The 14,355-nt window shown below is 31.4% G+C and overlaps 1 protein-coding gene across 5 annotated transcripts; it reads right to left on the bottom strand.

The window, feature by feature from the left end:
* Positions 1–220: 220 nt before the first annotated feature.
* LOC124842866 (myb family transcription factor PHL8-like) lies at positions 221–5,751 on the bottom strand. Of its 5 annotated transcripts, none has more exons than XM_088111117.1 (6): positions 5,547–5,751; positions 1,741–1,817; positions 1,583–1,640; positions 1,420–1,495; positions 1,235–1,304; positions 221–996 (listed from the first exon to the last, which is right to left on the bottom strand). In XM_088111117.1, the coding sequence occupies exons 2-6, from the start codon at positions 1,795–1,797 to the stop codon at positions 376–378; spliced, it is 882 nt and encodes a 293-aa protein (XP_087967243.1). In that variant the 5' UTR covers positions 1,798–1,817; positions 5,547–5,751; the 3' UTR covers positions 221–375. The 5 variants fall into 5 exon arrangements, with proteins under 5 accessions (XP_087967243.1, XP_087967246.1, XP_047175411.1 ...); XM_088111120.1 differs by lacking the exon at positions 5,547–5,751 and adding an exon at positions 1,929–3,993 and having other exon boundaries at positions 1,724–1,817; XM_047319455.2 differs by lacking the exon at positions 5,547–5,751 and adding an exon at positions 1,933–3,935.
* Positions 5,752–14,355: the final 8,604 nt, after the last annotated feature.

Here is a 14,355-nt window from a genome sequence, read left to right as displayed (position 1 = left end):
ACCAACACATTTTGGTAGGGCCTTTAGAAGGCGCTAATAATTCAACCAAACCAGTGGGTACCATTACCAACTTGTAACAGCAGAAATTTGTTATTCTCTGGCCCAATATCAGCAACACCAATAGATGGCAAAAGAGAGAGAGTGCTTACTGGTTGGAGAGATATGCCTCACCTCACCATATCATTATACATGCCTAATACCTTTTTTCTTCACCAGGATATACAGTCAAATTCTTCTTTCTTTTCATTATAATCATAAAAGATATACATACTATATTAACAGATTTGTTTAATGACAGATTTTGCCGCATATATTATACATACATACATATACATATACATATATATAATATTAGGGAGTATGTAAAAACTATCTTCATGGTTCCCAAAAGTTTAAGCTGCAATTTAAGTCTAATGTTTTTGAAGTTGTTGAGTCGATGTCAATCTGGCATTGGCTGTTCAAGTCAAGCATTTCTGGTTTTCTGAACTTGTTGCCACTTCTTTTTCCACATGGTTGTTCAACAGCACACTTACCATCATTAGATTTTGTTGCTGCACTTCTCTTTCTCCCACTAGCCTCATTGCTAGAGCCTGTGTTGGATGCTTTATTCTCAGTGTGAAAGCCCATCAACGGCAATTCAACTGAAGCATTATTGGAGCTTTTGAACTCCTCTATCTCTTCCATTGACTGTTTCTCTTCCTTTCTCCCAGAGCTTTCAGAAGATGTTAAGGAACTTTCCAGTGAACACATAGTGCCTCTGTCTCTTTTCCTGTCCCCACAGCTTAAACTCAACCCTCTTGTCTCTGTTAGTTCTGAGATGGGAGAGCTTGGACAAGCATTGTTGATGATGGTGACAAGCTGGGAAAGTTCAGCTTTTGTGAGCTCTATCCCCACTGGGGCAGAATTGTATCCAGCAAGTGCTTCCTGTGCCTTCTTTAGCACTGATTGCAAGTATTTCCCTTGAGCTTCAATTCGGAGCTTCAAATGTTTCTGCACCTGAAATCACCATCCAAAATGATTCACATGTCTTTATGCATCATTCAGAATTGAAACAAGGGCAAGGTTTTTAGAAGATGATCAACAATCGCCATTTTGGCTGCAACTTCAAATATTTTTTCAGTATATATGATCACATTTTGCATATCAAGGAACATTACAAAACAGCAATCGTGGCCACAGTTTTAAAACCTTGATACGAGCAAGTTTAAATTCATAATCATATCTAATGTGCTACCTCAATTTGTTCATAAAGTTTCCTTTGTACTTCCATTTGCATTTGGAGGGCCTGAGCTATCTGCATGTTTCTGGTAAACGAACACAGAACTTGACGAATTAATTCTCTAGGAAATACTATTTCTATGTGAGACACGAAGTCTTTGAAAATAAAATAAAAATATTTGATTAATTTCAAATTATTACTCAGTAATTTGATTCTGGGCCCCAAGACTGATTTCCCTGCTGCAATGGCCATCACTGCTCTTGGTTTCTATGTAATCTGCACCAAAAAAAGGAGATACTATGCCAAGTGAGATAAATACTAATCATGCTATTTTGCTGTTGAAGTAGACACACTACTAGTCACCTTCTTGTTTGCTGTCAGAGCTGGTATCTAGTTGTTGGCTTTTCCCAAGTCTATATTTCTGTAATCCGAAACAGAAAAAATGTCACAACTTATGATTTCCATGTTCAGTGAAGGAAAAACAAAGAATTATAATATCATTACAAAAGGGGAATGAATGCCTGTAAATGGCTCTTCAGGTGGTACAAAGTAAGTCCTGGAATCCCCAACACCCTCATAAGACTCTTTGGAGTTGCTTCTGCCACAAGATGCCAGTGTGAAAAATAGTATCAGATAAGATGTACTACAAAATCTAATGATAACAATGATAGTAATAGAAATACTAAGGTTTATGAAGTTTGTGTTATACTCACTATCTGCACCTCCAAGCTGATTTGTGGCCTCAATGAACCGTTGGTGAAGTTCAGGAGTCCACTTCAGCCTTGGTTTGGCATCAGTGGACAACACAAAATGCATGCTCTGATTTTGCATGTTTTGTAGATCCATTTGCTATTTATGGAGGAGTTACTACTTACTTACTGGCAAAGGACTGAAAAATATGTCTTTTGATCCTTTTAGCTATGCATCAATATGTGCCAGCTATAGTTCTCTTTATAACTTGGAGTTGGTTGTGTTGTTCTATGATCTCACTCCATATCAGGAAACATGAGTGGGGTTATGTTGGGGGAATATATGCCATGAGATGTGGTTCTTCCTCTCTCATCCCATTTCATACCAACTTTTTCTTTTTTCTTAAAAAAAAAATTCCCTCTATTCTTTCTTCTTTGACTTGAATGGGGAGGAGAGAATCTCTGATGCAGCAATAACAGGGAAAGCAAAACAGCCCAATTTTGAGTCTTAAAAGGAGAGAAAAGAGGGAAAGTGTGTGGTTTGTTTTTATCTTTCTGTTTTCTCACTTCACAATCTCCCTCTATGGTTGATTCCCTACTGAATTAGGTAGGCCCACCATAATGAATAATAGGGTACTACTTTCCTAATGCTGTGAGAAAAACTTTGAGGTAAAATAAAAATCATGGGCATGCCGTAAACCAGTTCAGGATATTTTCATCTTGCAATCAAAAGTGAAAAAACTGGACCAACTAATCTTATTTCAACTTTCATTTCTAAAAGGAGATTTTCTGACAGTTATTTTTCCTATGAAGGAAAACTAATTTCAAGCCCAAAAAATGATCATGTTATGGAAAAAATATAACTGTTCATTTAAATACATTATTCCAAACTTATATTCTGAAACAAAAAAAAAGTGGAGTCAAATACTTTAATTATGTTTTTCTTTCATGTAGTGTTTGTTTGTGGTGGCATTGGAAGATTCTTTTTGTTCCATGTAGGGATGGAGGAATCAAAGAATCTAGGATTGGATTTTTGGACCCAGAGTCCCCATGTTTGTACAAAGAAAGTAATGTAGAAGAAAGAGAACTAATCAGGCCTGTTCAAAGATCAAGATGGAGCTGCTATGAAAAGGAAACTAATAAAATACTTGCTTGTTCAAGACACTTAACAGGTAACAATTAATTTGTTACATTATCCTTGCAAAGGAATCGCAACCCCCAAGTTCATTAAGGGACCATCACCACAGTTCAGTGCTTGTCATGACATAACTAAGCACTAACCCAATCAATCAGTGGGGTCATATGTATATATATATATATATAAATCCATCATTGATTGTAAAGCTGTATTCCATCAAGGAATTGAACCTTAACAAAACATGCATAATATAAGAGTCTACAGCACACACAGATCAAAAAATTTCTATTCCAATTGTGTTGTACTTAGAAGTTCCTCCACATGTTGCTGTTGGCTGCAAGGCAACAAAGTAACTAATGGGAGTAAAAATTATTAGTCAGAAGGAGATGACAGAACATACATATGTGGCTGTGCATGCAGATGCAGTTAACTTTTCTTTGTAATATGAATTATTAAGCAAGCCATCTACAGGGCTCACTCATCCATCACAGAAAGAATTTATTCTAAAGGGAATGCGTGCTTTAATGCTGTGATATATATCCAAGCTGAGGAGAATAAAAGAAGTTTTGGCCAAAAATAAAAGGAAAAAAGAAAAGGGTAAAGGGGGTTTATAATGGCCAACAACAAATTGTAAAAGTCAATTCAAGCAAGCCACTCTTCACAGTCTTCTTAGGGTGGCGTTAAGAGTTTGATCACTATAATCAAAATTCAATTATTTGGCCTTAGAAACACTACCATTCCAGTACCATGAAATCCCATGAATTACTCAACAGTGTACCATGATTCAAAACTGAGGAAAATCGACCCCAATTTACTTTAAGCTATCCATTGGAAGAGCAATAACACTTCCACACACATGCACTACACTGGTTAGTTGACTTAGCACGATTCAACTGCTAGTGGAATGTAAGACACAATATTTGGTGTAAAAAACTTAGAAATCCACTAAGAAACAGTTATGAATTCAGATAAGTTTACAATAAAGGGTAGGGTGGGTCCTCCAAGACCAAGAGGGAGAAGGGTAGGTTCTTCCTATGTAAGCATATGCTGCTGCTTTGTGTATGTATCGAAATACATTCAACTGTAGTGGGAAGCTTGGCTGAGATTGGAAGAAAGGAATATTATTATTATTATTATTATTATTGATTGATGACACGTATTTGTGGTGAGTGGAGCAAAGGTTTGAAAGAGAAGGAAAAAAGAGGGAGAGTAATTGCAAGAGGTTAGTCTTTAACAGGTGGTGTACTTGAAGCTCCTTTCTTGCTTTAATATATTCCACAACAGGTAAAGGAGATTCCATGATGATGCTAAATCCAAAGGGACCCCGGTATTTTTATTAGATCAGTAGGAGAAGGTCCGGTGAATCAAAAGTCATTTAAGCAAAGTTGCCTCATCAATTATTACTCTTTTAATGGACCCATCAAGGAAGATCTCACAAATCCAAAAGCAGTGAAAGAAGATGAGAAGAATGTGGCCTCAGGAATCACAAAAAGAGAAGCAAAAGGAACTTGTCAACGTCCCACCATAGAATAATTCAATTTTACTGAAACAAAAACATTTTGTCAAACATAACATGCTCACTTCCTCAAAATGACGTGAGCCATATGTCACTAGGTAAATGCAGGACTTCAACCTAGACTGGTAGAGTAGGCATGAAGCATAGCATTTTCTTTTCTTTTTATCTGCAACATTGCTATTGCTACATGCTTTTTTCTCCATTTCCTTTGCTTAATCTGTGTCACCACAACACCGATGAAAAACCAAAACCAAGACATATTCCGGACAATTAGGAAACTTTAACATCGTATATTCAGACCTATAAGGTGCCATAATTGTATATAGGTTTCAACAGATCAGGTCATGAAAGGTACCTCAGTTTCATCTCAGGACATGGATTCGTGGAAAGTGATAAGAATGGTACAGTTTTAAGGGGAAAAGTGAGTATATAGGAGCTCTAACTAGGCCTCCCCATGTGCTCCAAAATTCCCCTAAAGGGACACTTAACCTATTGTTTTGTATCATCAAAGCATTCTCTATCAGACCAAAGTATGAACAATGCTTCCATCTTCTTGAAGTTTTGCAAATAACTTATTCACATCAAGAATGTTCTCTCAGGCTCAATCCTAGTCTATCTCCAGTTAAAATGGCCCACTACGCATCATCAAAGTAAACACTGTCACAACACTCAGTGCTTCAAATAATTGAACTAGGTGGATGACATAAAACGCATGTATACCAATACCATCCAATTACATCATGCAAATATATATCCCAGGTTCATCAAACACCATGTACAAGAAACAGATATTTTGACATGGGATGTTACAAATTACTCTATGCGTTTTCATGGGATGATACCAACTAAAAAACGTTCTCTCATTTGAACTTGCCTAATACAAAAGTTACATGTAATCATGTGAAAATTATTAATTACATATTCAAACTCTGAAACTTGCAAATTGAAAAACTACAGATTATAACCAAGAATACAGTTTCTTACTCTATCTACAGACCCCCGACCCCCTGCACGACTACAGTTGTTAAACACTGAATGAATGCCACAGATTCATTGATTTCTGGAATCTTATTGGGGGAAACACACACTTGTGCAACCATCCAACGTCTTTCCCGAACTGCCTGAGAAGACAAAAAGAGAATCGTACCAGAATATTCCCCACGTATGTAATTCAGCCAAACCATCACATTTTTTCTGGGCCTCTGCCACACCAATTTCATAGTAATTTAAAGAGCACTGCATCAGAAATTTTCAGAATTAATTTGTTTTCTTTTTTTATTTGGAAATTACCTTCAAGTGGTAATTCTTTTAAAACTTGAACAAAATTGGTAATTTTAGTGTTAAATTGCTCCAAATTAATAAAAAGACCTATAATTAATGTTACCTTACAATATCCATATAGTTCGACAATTTAGTACATATCTGATTCAATTTTTCTAAAAAAAAGTTATTTGAAAAAAATCTTACATGAAGTTAAAAGTTAATCTAAGCAGGCATTTGCACCGCTAATGACAGGGTATTATGAAAATATTTCTCTTTTTAATTTATAGGATGTTGCTTGGATTTAAATTATTATCTAATTTATTTAAGTTTAACATATGTTACCTTTAAATTAAGAAATTTGTTTTCTCTTTTAATTAAGAAATTACTTTCAAGTTGTAATTTTTTTAAAACTTGGATCACATAGGTAATTTTAGTGTTAAATTGCTCTAAATTAATAAAAAAACTTATGATTAATGTTACTTTAAAATATGCATAGTTCAACAATTTAGTACATATTTGATTTAATTTAAAAAAAAAACGTTTCTTTGAAAAAAATCTTACAAAAAGTTAAAAAACAATCTAAACATGCATTTTCACGGCTAATGACAGGGTATTAAGAAAATTCTTGTCTTTTTTAATTTATAGGATGTTGCTTGGATTTAAATTATTATCTAGGTTATTTAAATTTAACATGCTACCTTTAAATTAGGAAATTTGTTCCACTTTTAATTCGGAAATTACCTTCAAGTTGTAATTCTTTTAAAACTTGGACCACTTTTGGTAATTTCAGTGTTAAATTGTTCCAAATTAATAAAAAAATGTATGATTAATGCTACTTTAAAATATGCATGATTCAGCTATTGAGGACATATCTGATTGAATTTTTATAAAGTGAAAGGTTCTTTGAGAAAAATCTTATAAGAAGTTAAAAATTAATGTAAACACGTACTTGCCCCGTTAATGACAATATATTAAGAAAATAATTGTCTTTTAATTTATATGATGTTCCTTGAATTTAAATTATTATCTACTAATATATTAAGAAAATAATTGACTTTCAATTTATATGATCTTCCTTGAATTTAAATTATTATCTCGATTATTTAAATTTAACATGTTACCTATTAAATTAGGAAATTGTTTCCTCCTTTTATATTAAGATTTAAGATTATAAATAGAATATTGTATTAGTTGAAGAATCAACCTATTTGTTTTTAGGAAAAAGAAAAAGTTTTCAAGTTTGTCTAAAAAAATATATAAATTATTTGTCATTTTTTAAGAATTTTTATACTTTTAGAAAATATTAGTACATAGTATTTGTAAGAGTCTATAAAATCATGTTTTAAAATTGATAGTTTATTCTAAATAATAAAACTCGGTTATTATAGTATTAAAAGTTCAACGTATAAATAGAATTTCTATATACGAGTTTTATTATCTAAAAATGGACTATCTTTCTAAAACTTTTTCTCTAAGAGTTCTCTACTCTTTTTCTAAGTTTTCTAAACTCATGTTTATTTGGTTGAAGATCAAATACCATCTGAGTGATCTTTGAAGTGAGATCTTCAACTTCATCTGATTAGTTTTTGCAAAAGAGTAATTTAATTTCTGTTTTTTCCCTTAGTTTGAGTCAGAACCCTTAATTTCTGTAGAGAAAGTGGAAGCCAGGTAGAGGGGTGAGAATTTAGAAATTCAGAAAGTGAAAGACAGGTGTGAGCAACAGAGTAGACCGATCGGTTTTTGACGGTAGTATATAAAGGAAAATTTTAAAATCTGGTGCCACTCTCTGCATGCAACTCATCTTTCTAAAATTTTGAAACCTTCTTTTCTCTTCCTTCTGTCTAACTTTTCTCTAAATTATCCTCATTTTCTCTATAAATTCTCATGTTCTTCTCCATCTAATCATCAATCAGATTGTGTCTGAAGCTTTCCGGGTGGCAAGAGTTCTCTTTTCACCGATCAAGTGATTGTTTGAGCTAGTATGTCCTTCTTGTTATGAGAAAGTCTATTTTCTGGCACATGCAAACCAAGTTTCTGTTTGCATGTGTTTATCTTCTTCTTTTAAAATTTTTGATCACATTTCTGGTCTTGTGGTTGGTCTATTTTTCCTCAATCAGTGAATCTTAGGTTTCTGAGATTTTTGGTGGTGAGCGAGTTCTTCACGGTGAGAGTTCCGTCCAGTTAAGAGGTAAGGGAAGCTATTTAATTTAATTGTTTGAGTGATGATTCTGTGTTTGTGTGAAATTGAATGATTTGATGATTTGGATATGTTGTATGAAATGTTGTGTTTATGAGTTTGGTGATCATGTATAATTCTGCAGAAGTTCTGCAGAAAAGCTGAGTGTTCGGTCTTGACCGCTCGGTCATGGTCAGTCAATAATTCATCAATATAGTTAGATTATTAGTCTTACCCGTGCATGGTCGCTCGGTCTTAGGTGAGTGATTGGCATCCTAGTGGTTTATGATTCTGTAATAATGATCAGTCTTATCGGGTTGGGTAGTCTTGTTAGCGATAATTCTTATACTAGTGTTAGATCTCGTACTTTTACTAGGCTTAAATACATTAGTTATAATGAGATAGTTGTTCTTATACATAGTTCGGTCATATTGTTGTAACGATCGGTTTCTTAAAAGTGTTAGATCTTAACAATATTATTTAGAATCAACCTTAAGTGTTCGGATTAAACTGTTAGTGGTCGTCTTAGGTTATAGCGCTCTGTTTCGTGTTAGTATTTTATTTAGTTCTAGTATTCGGACATTTTCTCATTCTTACCTAGTATGGACCGTTCGGTCCTGTTTTGTGGATAGTGAAATATCGTTCGGTCTTACACTAAGAGTTCAGTTTAATTTATAAGTATTGAGTCTAAGCTTAAGTGTTCGGTTTTGTCATAGTTAGTTAGTTTCCGTTTGGTCGTATTCATGAGTTGTGTTGTTACCGTTCGGTTTTCTTCTATGAATGAATATTTGATATTTTCACTATGTGACTCTGATTATTTGAGATAATAGTATTGGTCAAATGTGTATGGGGAATTTTATGGATATTCCAATAAGGTATATGTTTCATGTAATGTGGAAGAGAATTCTAAGGAGGAATGTCTTAGTGAAATGTGTATTGATGTGGTAAAGTATGAATATGGATAGTGAAATTCACGAAGTTCATCCTGATATTCTGATGATTACCAATTCTCAAGTAGAGATGGGTAATGCATTGTGTGAGAATGGCAGGAGGTCCTAACCCATAGGTTCTTGGGTGAGTTATAACGGACTAACCTCGGGTGCCAACTGATGGTTTTCCAGTTACTACACCACCCGAGTGCATGAACGGCCTCAAGCTACATATTCATACGATCCGGATGGTCGAGTCAAATGTTAGGTCTATACATGAGTATTACGATCGATCTTTAATATTTAAATCTTTAATTTATGTATGTTTGCTTGTGCTTGGTTTTAATCTGATGTAGCGTTCGGGTTTGCATTGTTTGAACTTGTAGAAACTGTATGTATGTATAGTAAATTAAATTAAATTAGCTTACCCTTATTTTTTGTTTGTCCATGTTTCCGTTCATTTTTTCTCTTGCAATGATCACCTTTTAGGTGTGAGCAGAAGGGGAGGAGTGTACGTTCGAGCAGGAGTTGGACGACGAGAATCCTACTGTTTAGTTTATGATCGTTCGGTCATATTAGTGTTTATAGTTTTGGGTGAACTGTTCGGTTACCACTATACTCTTGTATTAACCGATCGGTTATAATTTTGCAGTAGTATAGGAAGCTTCTATAAAGGTTTAAATTTTATGGTTATTTTGTAATAACTAAGGTTAACTTTATGGCCTATAACCGTTCTATCATATTATTAAATGATGACACTTGTATATAGTTTTATGCTATATTTTTGGGATGTTACAGTTTGTGTATTTTTCTGTACATGTGAGCTACCTTGGTTTTTGCATGTGACATCTAAGTCTTTTGTAAGATTCTCTGCTAATCAGTGGTCTTAACTGTATGTCTTGATCATGTTTCTATGGTTTGTAGGAGAATATAGAGCTTCTTAAGTTGTTAGAGTTGTCTTAGGATCTTTAAAATTGTTTGATCATCTATCAAGTAAGGAAAACTAAATATTTTTTTAAGTTTATATATATATATATATATATATATATATATATATATATATATATATATATATAATATTCTTTTCTTGAATTTTTATTTGTAAGTCTTCTACCCATGCTTTGTTTTGGTGTGTGTAGAATACATAATTGAATGATTTCTTTACTTAGTGTACAATTTCTTGATAGATGTTTCAAGAATTATTTTTGATTTTTTTAATTGCATAAATTGTCTTGTAAATGAATAAATCAAGTTTTTAGTGAACATTTCGTCTCAGATTATTTTAATGTAGATTCTGAAAAAATGAAATCAGTGTAAAGTTTTTTATATGTTCTTGTGTTTCATCTTCTATTCATTATTCAATATTTTCGTTAATTATTCTTAATATTCATTCACTCTTACACTTAATTTCTCTTATCATCCATCACTTAACAAAACTTTTCTTGAATTTTTTAAAGATATTCTGTTTTTTTTATTTCCTTTTAAGATAAAAGAAAGGTTGAGAAATTCATAGCCTGATGGAATTTGTGCTCAACAAAAGTGTGGAAGTACTTAAAATAGTTTTCCCAAATCTTAATAAAAGGGAATAGACTAAAATAGATTTCAAGTGACTTTTTTATAGTTTATTTGAGTTTTAAACATAATATTTAAATTGAATTCAAATACACTTTCATACTCAAAATCATGAAAATCATGGACGATTTTTAAATCTCTGATAAAAATAATAAAAACAAAAGTGATGTTGGATTGAAGCTACGTTCATGGTAAGGGGCATAGCCCCCGAATTTGTTTCACTTTCTTTCCTTTATACTAATGAATGCGTTACGTGTGTTTTTTCTTATTGATAATAAAAAATAATATTATAATTATAAAAGTAAATATATATAATTTTTAGTATATAGTTTTTATTTATTTTGTAGATGATTTTTATTTATTTAATTTAATATACAATAGTTAATTTTTATAAAATATTTAAATAAAAAATTAACTAAATATAAATACTAAAAAATAATTCTCTCTTTATATAATAGTATAAATACAGTTTTATATATAAGATACAAAAATTCAAATTTTTCAAAATTTATTTAATTTGAAATTTTTCTCACAAGATATAAATTTGTACTTTTTATATAAAATTTTATGATATAATGCAATAGTTTTCTATAATACATAATTTTTTTTATGATACCATAATTATATATACATATACACACACACACACACATATATATATATATATATATATATATTTGAAAAACACATTTAATCACAAATATTTTTAAATATTTATTTTATTTATTAATATCTTTAATAAAATAAATTATTAATACATTTACAAATTACTTTAATTCATTATAATTAATAATTGAAATTTAATTAAACTAAGTTCCAAATTTAAATTCTTCAGGTATTACAACCAACAAAACCAATTGTTTATATCTATTTTTAGCTCATTCATATTGAGGGCAAACATGAACAAAACTGATATATATGATATACCATTGTTAGAAGTCCCACATCGACTAGAGATAAGGCCAATTCATAGTTTATAAGTGGGTGCAAACCTCACCCTAAAAGCCGGTTTTGTGGAGTTGAGTTAGGCTTAAAGTCCACTCTTAACAACCATGTCCTGAAAAATACAAAACTATTCGTATTTTGATGCTTTTTTTATTAGGTATATGTATCATTCTTGCCAGTATAAGCTAGAAATTATGATGAAGAGAACTATTGATTTTACAGCATTTAATGTGATCTACAAGCCGGTTTTGTGGGGTTGAGTTAGGTTTAAAGTCCACTCCTAACAACCATGTCCTGAAAAATACAAAACTATTCGTATTTTAATGCTTTTTTTATTAGATATATGTATAATCATTCTTGCCACTATAAGCTAGAAATTATGATGAAGAGAACTACTGATTTTACAGCATTTAATGTGATCTAAAAGCAGTGTGGTGCCAACCATGAGTCTCTAAGAAACCAACAAGCACCAAATTCTAAGCTCCTCCTATCCATTGTTGATGTCTGCTCATGTAGACAAGCACCAACCTAATACCAATAGAGCCATGTACTAAGTTTGATTTTCTGTGAAATCTTCAAATTTCGTCAAAATATTTCTTAGATATAAAGCACTACCACACACCTAACAAACCAAATTCTCTTTTAATAATATATAAGAGATAACTTGATCACAATACCTCAATAAATAACCTATGTTTGTTGTTATATTTTAAATATCATGTATTAATCCTTAAAATTACACAAATATTGAAAATATGATAATGTTATTTAAGTCTAGTTTGGCATATTCAATTTGAAGCTTTTCATTTAAGAGTCATAGAATTTTAGCTACTATTAGTGCCATTTTGGGTTTGACATGTCAACCCAACTTATATATAAATAACATAAACTCCACTCTCTTCTCGTCACAAAGCACAATGGCTAGTTCAATTTTCGTCTATAACACGGTAAGTCATAACTTTAATTGAGTTTTACGTTAAAAAATTATAATTATATCTTTGATATTTGGAATGATTATATATATATATATATATATATATATATATATATATATATATATATATATATATATATTGGGTCCCTATAAAATTAATTTTTGATAACTTCAAATTTTAAGAACTCAAAAAAATAGTAATAGTGGTTTCAATTATGACATTCAATTGTTAAAGTTTAACTATAACTAATTTTTTAATTAGAGTTTCATTTCTTTTTTAAAATCTTTTTTTTAAATTCCTTCTTGATCTTTTCTCTAAATTTTCTACTTCATCTTTCATTTGTTTGAAAATTGAAATGCGTCATAGGACTCCTAGCATGAAGAACTACAATCTTACCTAATCAGAATCCTCAATAGAGTAAATTCATCTTTTGTCCTTCTTTTCTATATTTTAAAAATTTTGTTGTATGTAGGATTTTTGGGCTTGCATGTGACATTTAAGGATTGAGGATGGATCTTTGTTTGGTTAGGATGGTTAGATAGTTTAAATCGTTGATTATAATTTTCTATGAGTAGATAGAATAGCTTGTGTAAGATAGAGTATGTAGGAATAACTTTTTAGTCTAAGAGCTTCTTTTCAGGTGAAGGTAATAGTAATTCTACACTTATATATGTTTTTGATTTATGTATTGGTTTCAATTAAGATTATGTGACTGCTTGATTTTGGTTTTTGTTTAATTGGAATTTAACTATGATGAAAAATGTGGTGTGTTTGTAAATTCTTCACTGTGAGTTGATTTGTCAAAATGTTGAACTATTTTGGTAAAATTGATTTGCCACTATTTTTAGATCGTGATGTGGGACTAGATTTGGCTAAGATTATCTAATTTGATGTATTTTATGGCTATTTTGAACTAAAACAAAGATATTTTAAACTAAAAATGAACTAAAGTTGCTTAGATAGTCAAGTTGGACAATCTAATTAAGTCAATTTGGATATTAAAACTCTAACACAGTACCTAGCGAACCACAAAATCATTGGGAACCATTCGTGTAAACCTAAACAGTGAGCACCAAAGGTCCAGAGGTCGAGTGTTATCCTAGGAACATTGGGAACTTCCAAGTCAGTGGTTCTAGTAGTATAGATCCAAGGCCCCGAGCACCACTCTAGGGATTGTTGGGTGCTCACTTCGTAGTGAGCTCTAGGGGATCTGAATTTAGGTTTCAAGGGTAGGCACTAGGCGCCACCTTGTTTTTAGCCCTTAGTCACTCAGAAAAATTGAAATTCCTTTTCCATTAACCGTTAGATCAAGTTGAAATTTTGACAGTTGAATCTTTAGGTTGACCGTTGAGATCTTTGATTAAAGGTCTATGGTTAGAGTAATGTTTTTCATCATTTTTATGTATTTGCAAACATTCCTATATAAATAACACATGAATCATATGTAACTTTTACGCTTAATACCAACAAAAAGATGCTTTAGTAAAAGAATTCTACTAATTATTGGGGTGTTCCAGAAATGGCTATAAAAGTAACAATCTGTTAAAACTTTACTAATTTTTTTGGATCTAACAACAAAAGTTGTAGAAGATTAATACTTTAAAATATTTTTTAAATTTAGAAAGCTAATTAAAAATTATCAGTTTAAAGATCTACTTTCTATTAAGCCCTTAATCCATAAGAATTATAAGAATAATAGTTTTTACATTTTCAACCAAATTAAAATATATTTAATATATTTCTTAAGACAATCATTATAAAAGTTAACAAATTTACCGTACCTTGTAATTTTTTATTAGACTAGAATGTAAAAATCTTATATTCTTTGTTAGACTACAATGTAAATTTCTTCTACAGTATAAACACTATTTACTCATTATTTTCACCATTTTTTTCATTTTACCTTTCTTTCTTGAAAATTATTATTTTCTAACATGATTCATCTAGTACTTTCTTTTATTTCTGTCATATCT

The sequence above is a fragment of the Vigna umbellata genome, chromosome 3 (assembly GCF_029865625.1).
Source record: "Vigna umbellata cultivar VRB3 chromosome 3, Vumbellata_1.0, whole genome shotgun sequence".
Lineage (NCBI taxonomy): Eukaryota > Viridiplantae > Streptophyta > Magnoliopsida > Fabales > Fabaceae > Vigna > Vigna umbellata.
This window is presented reverse-complemented; position numbering and strand designations above follow the sequence as displayed.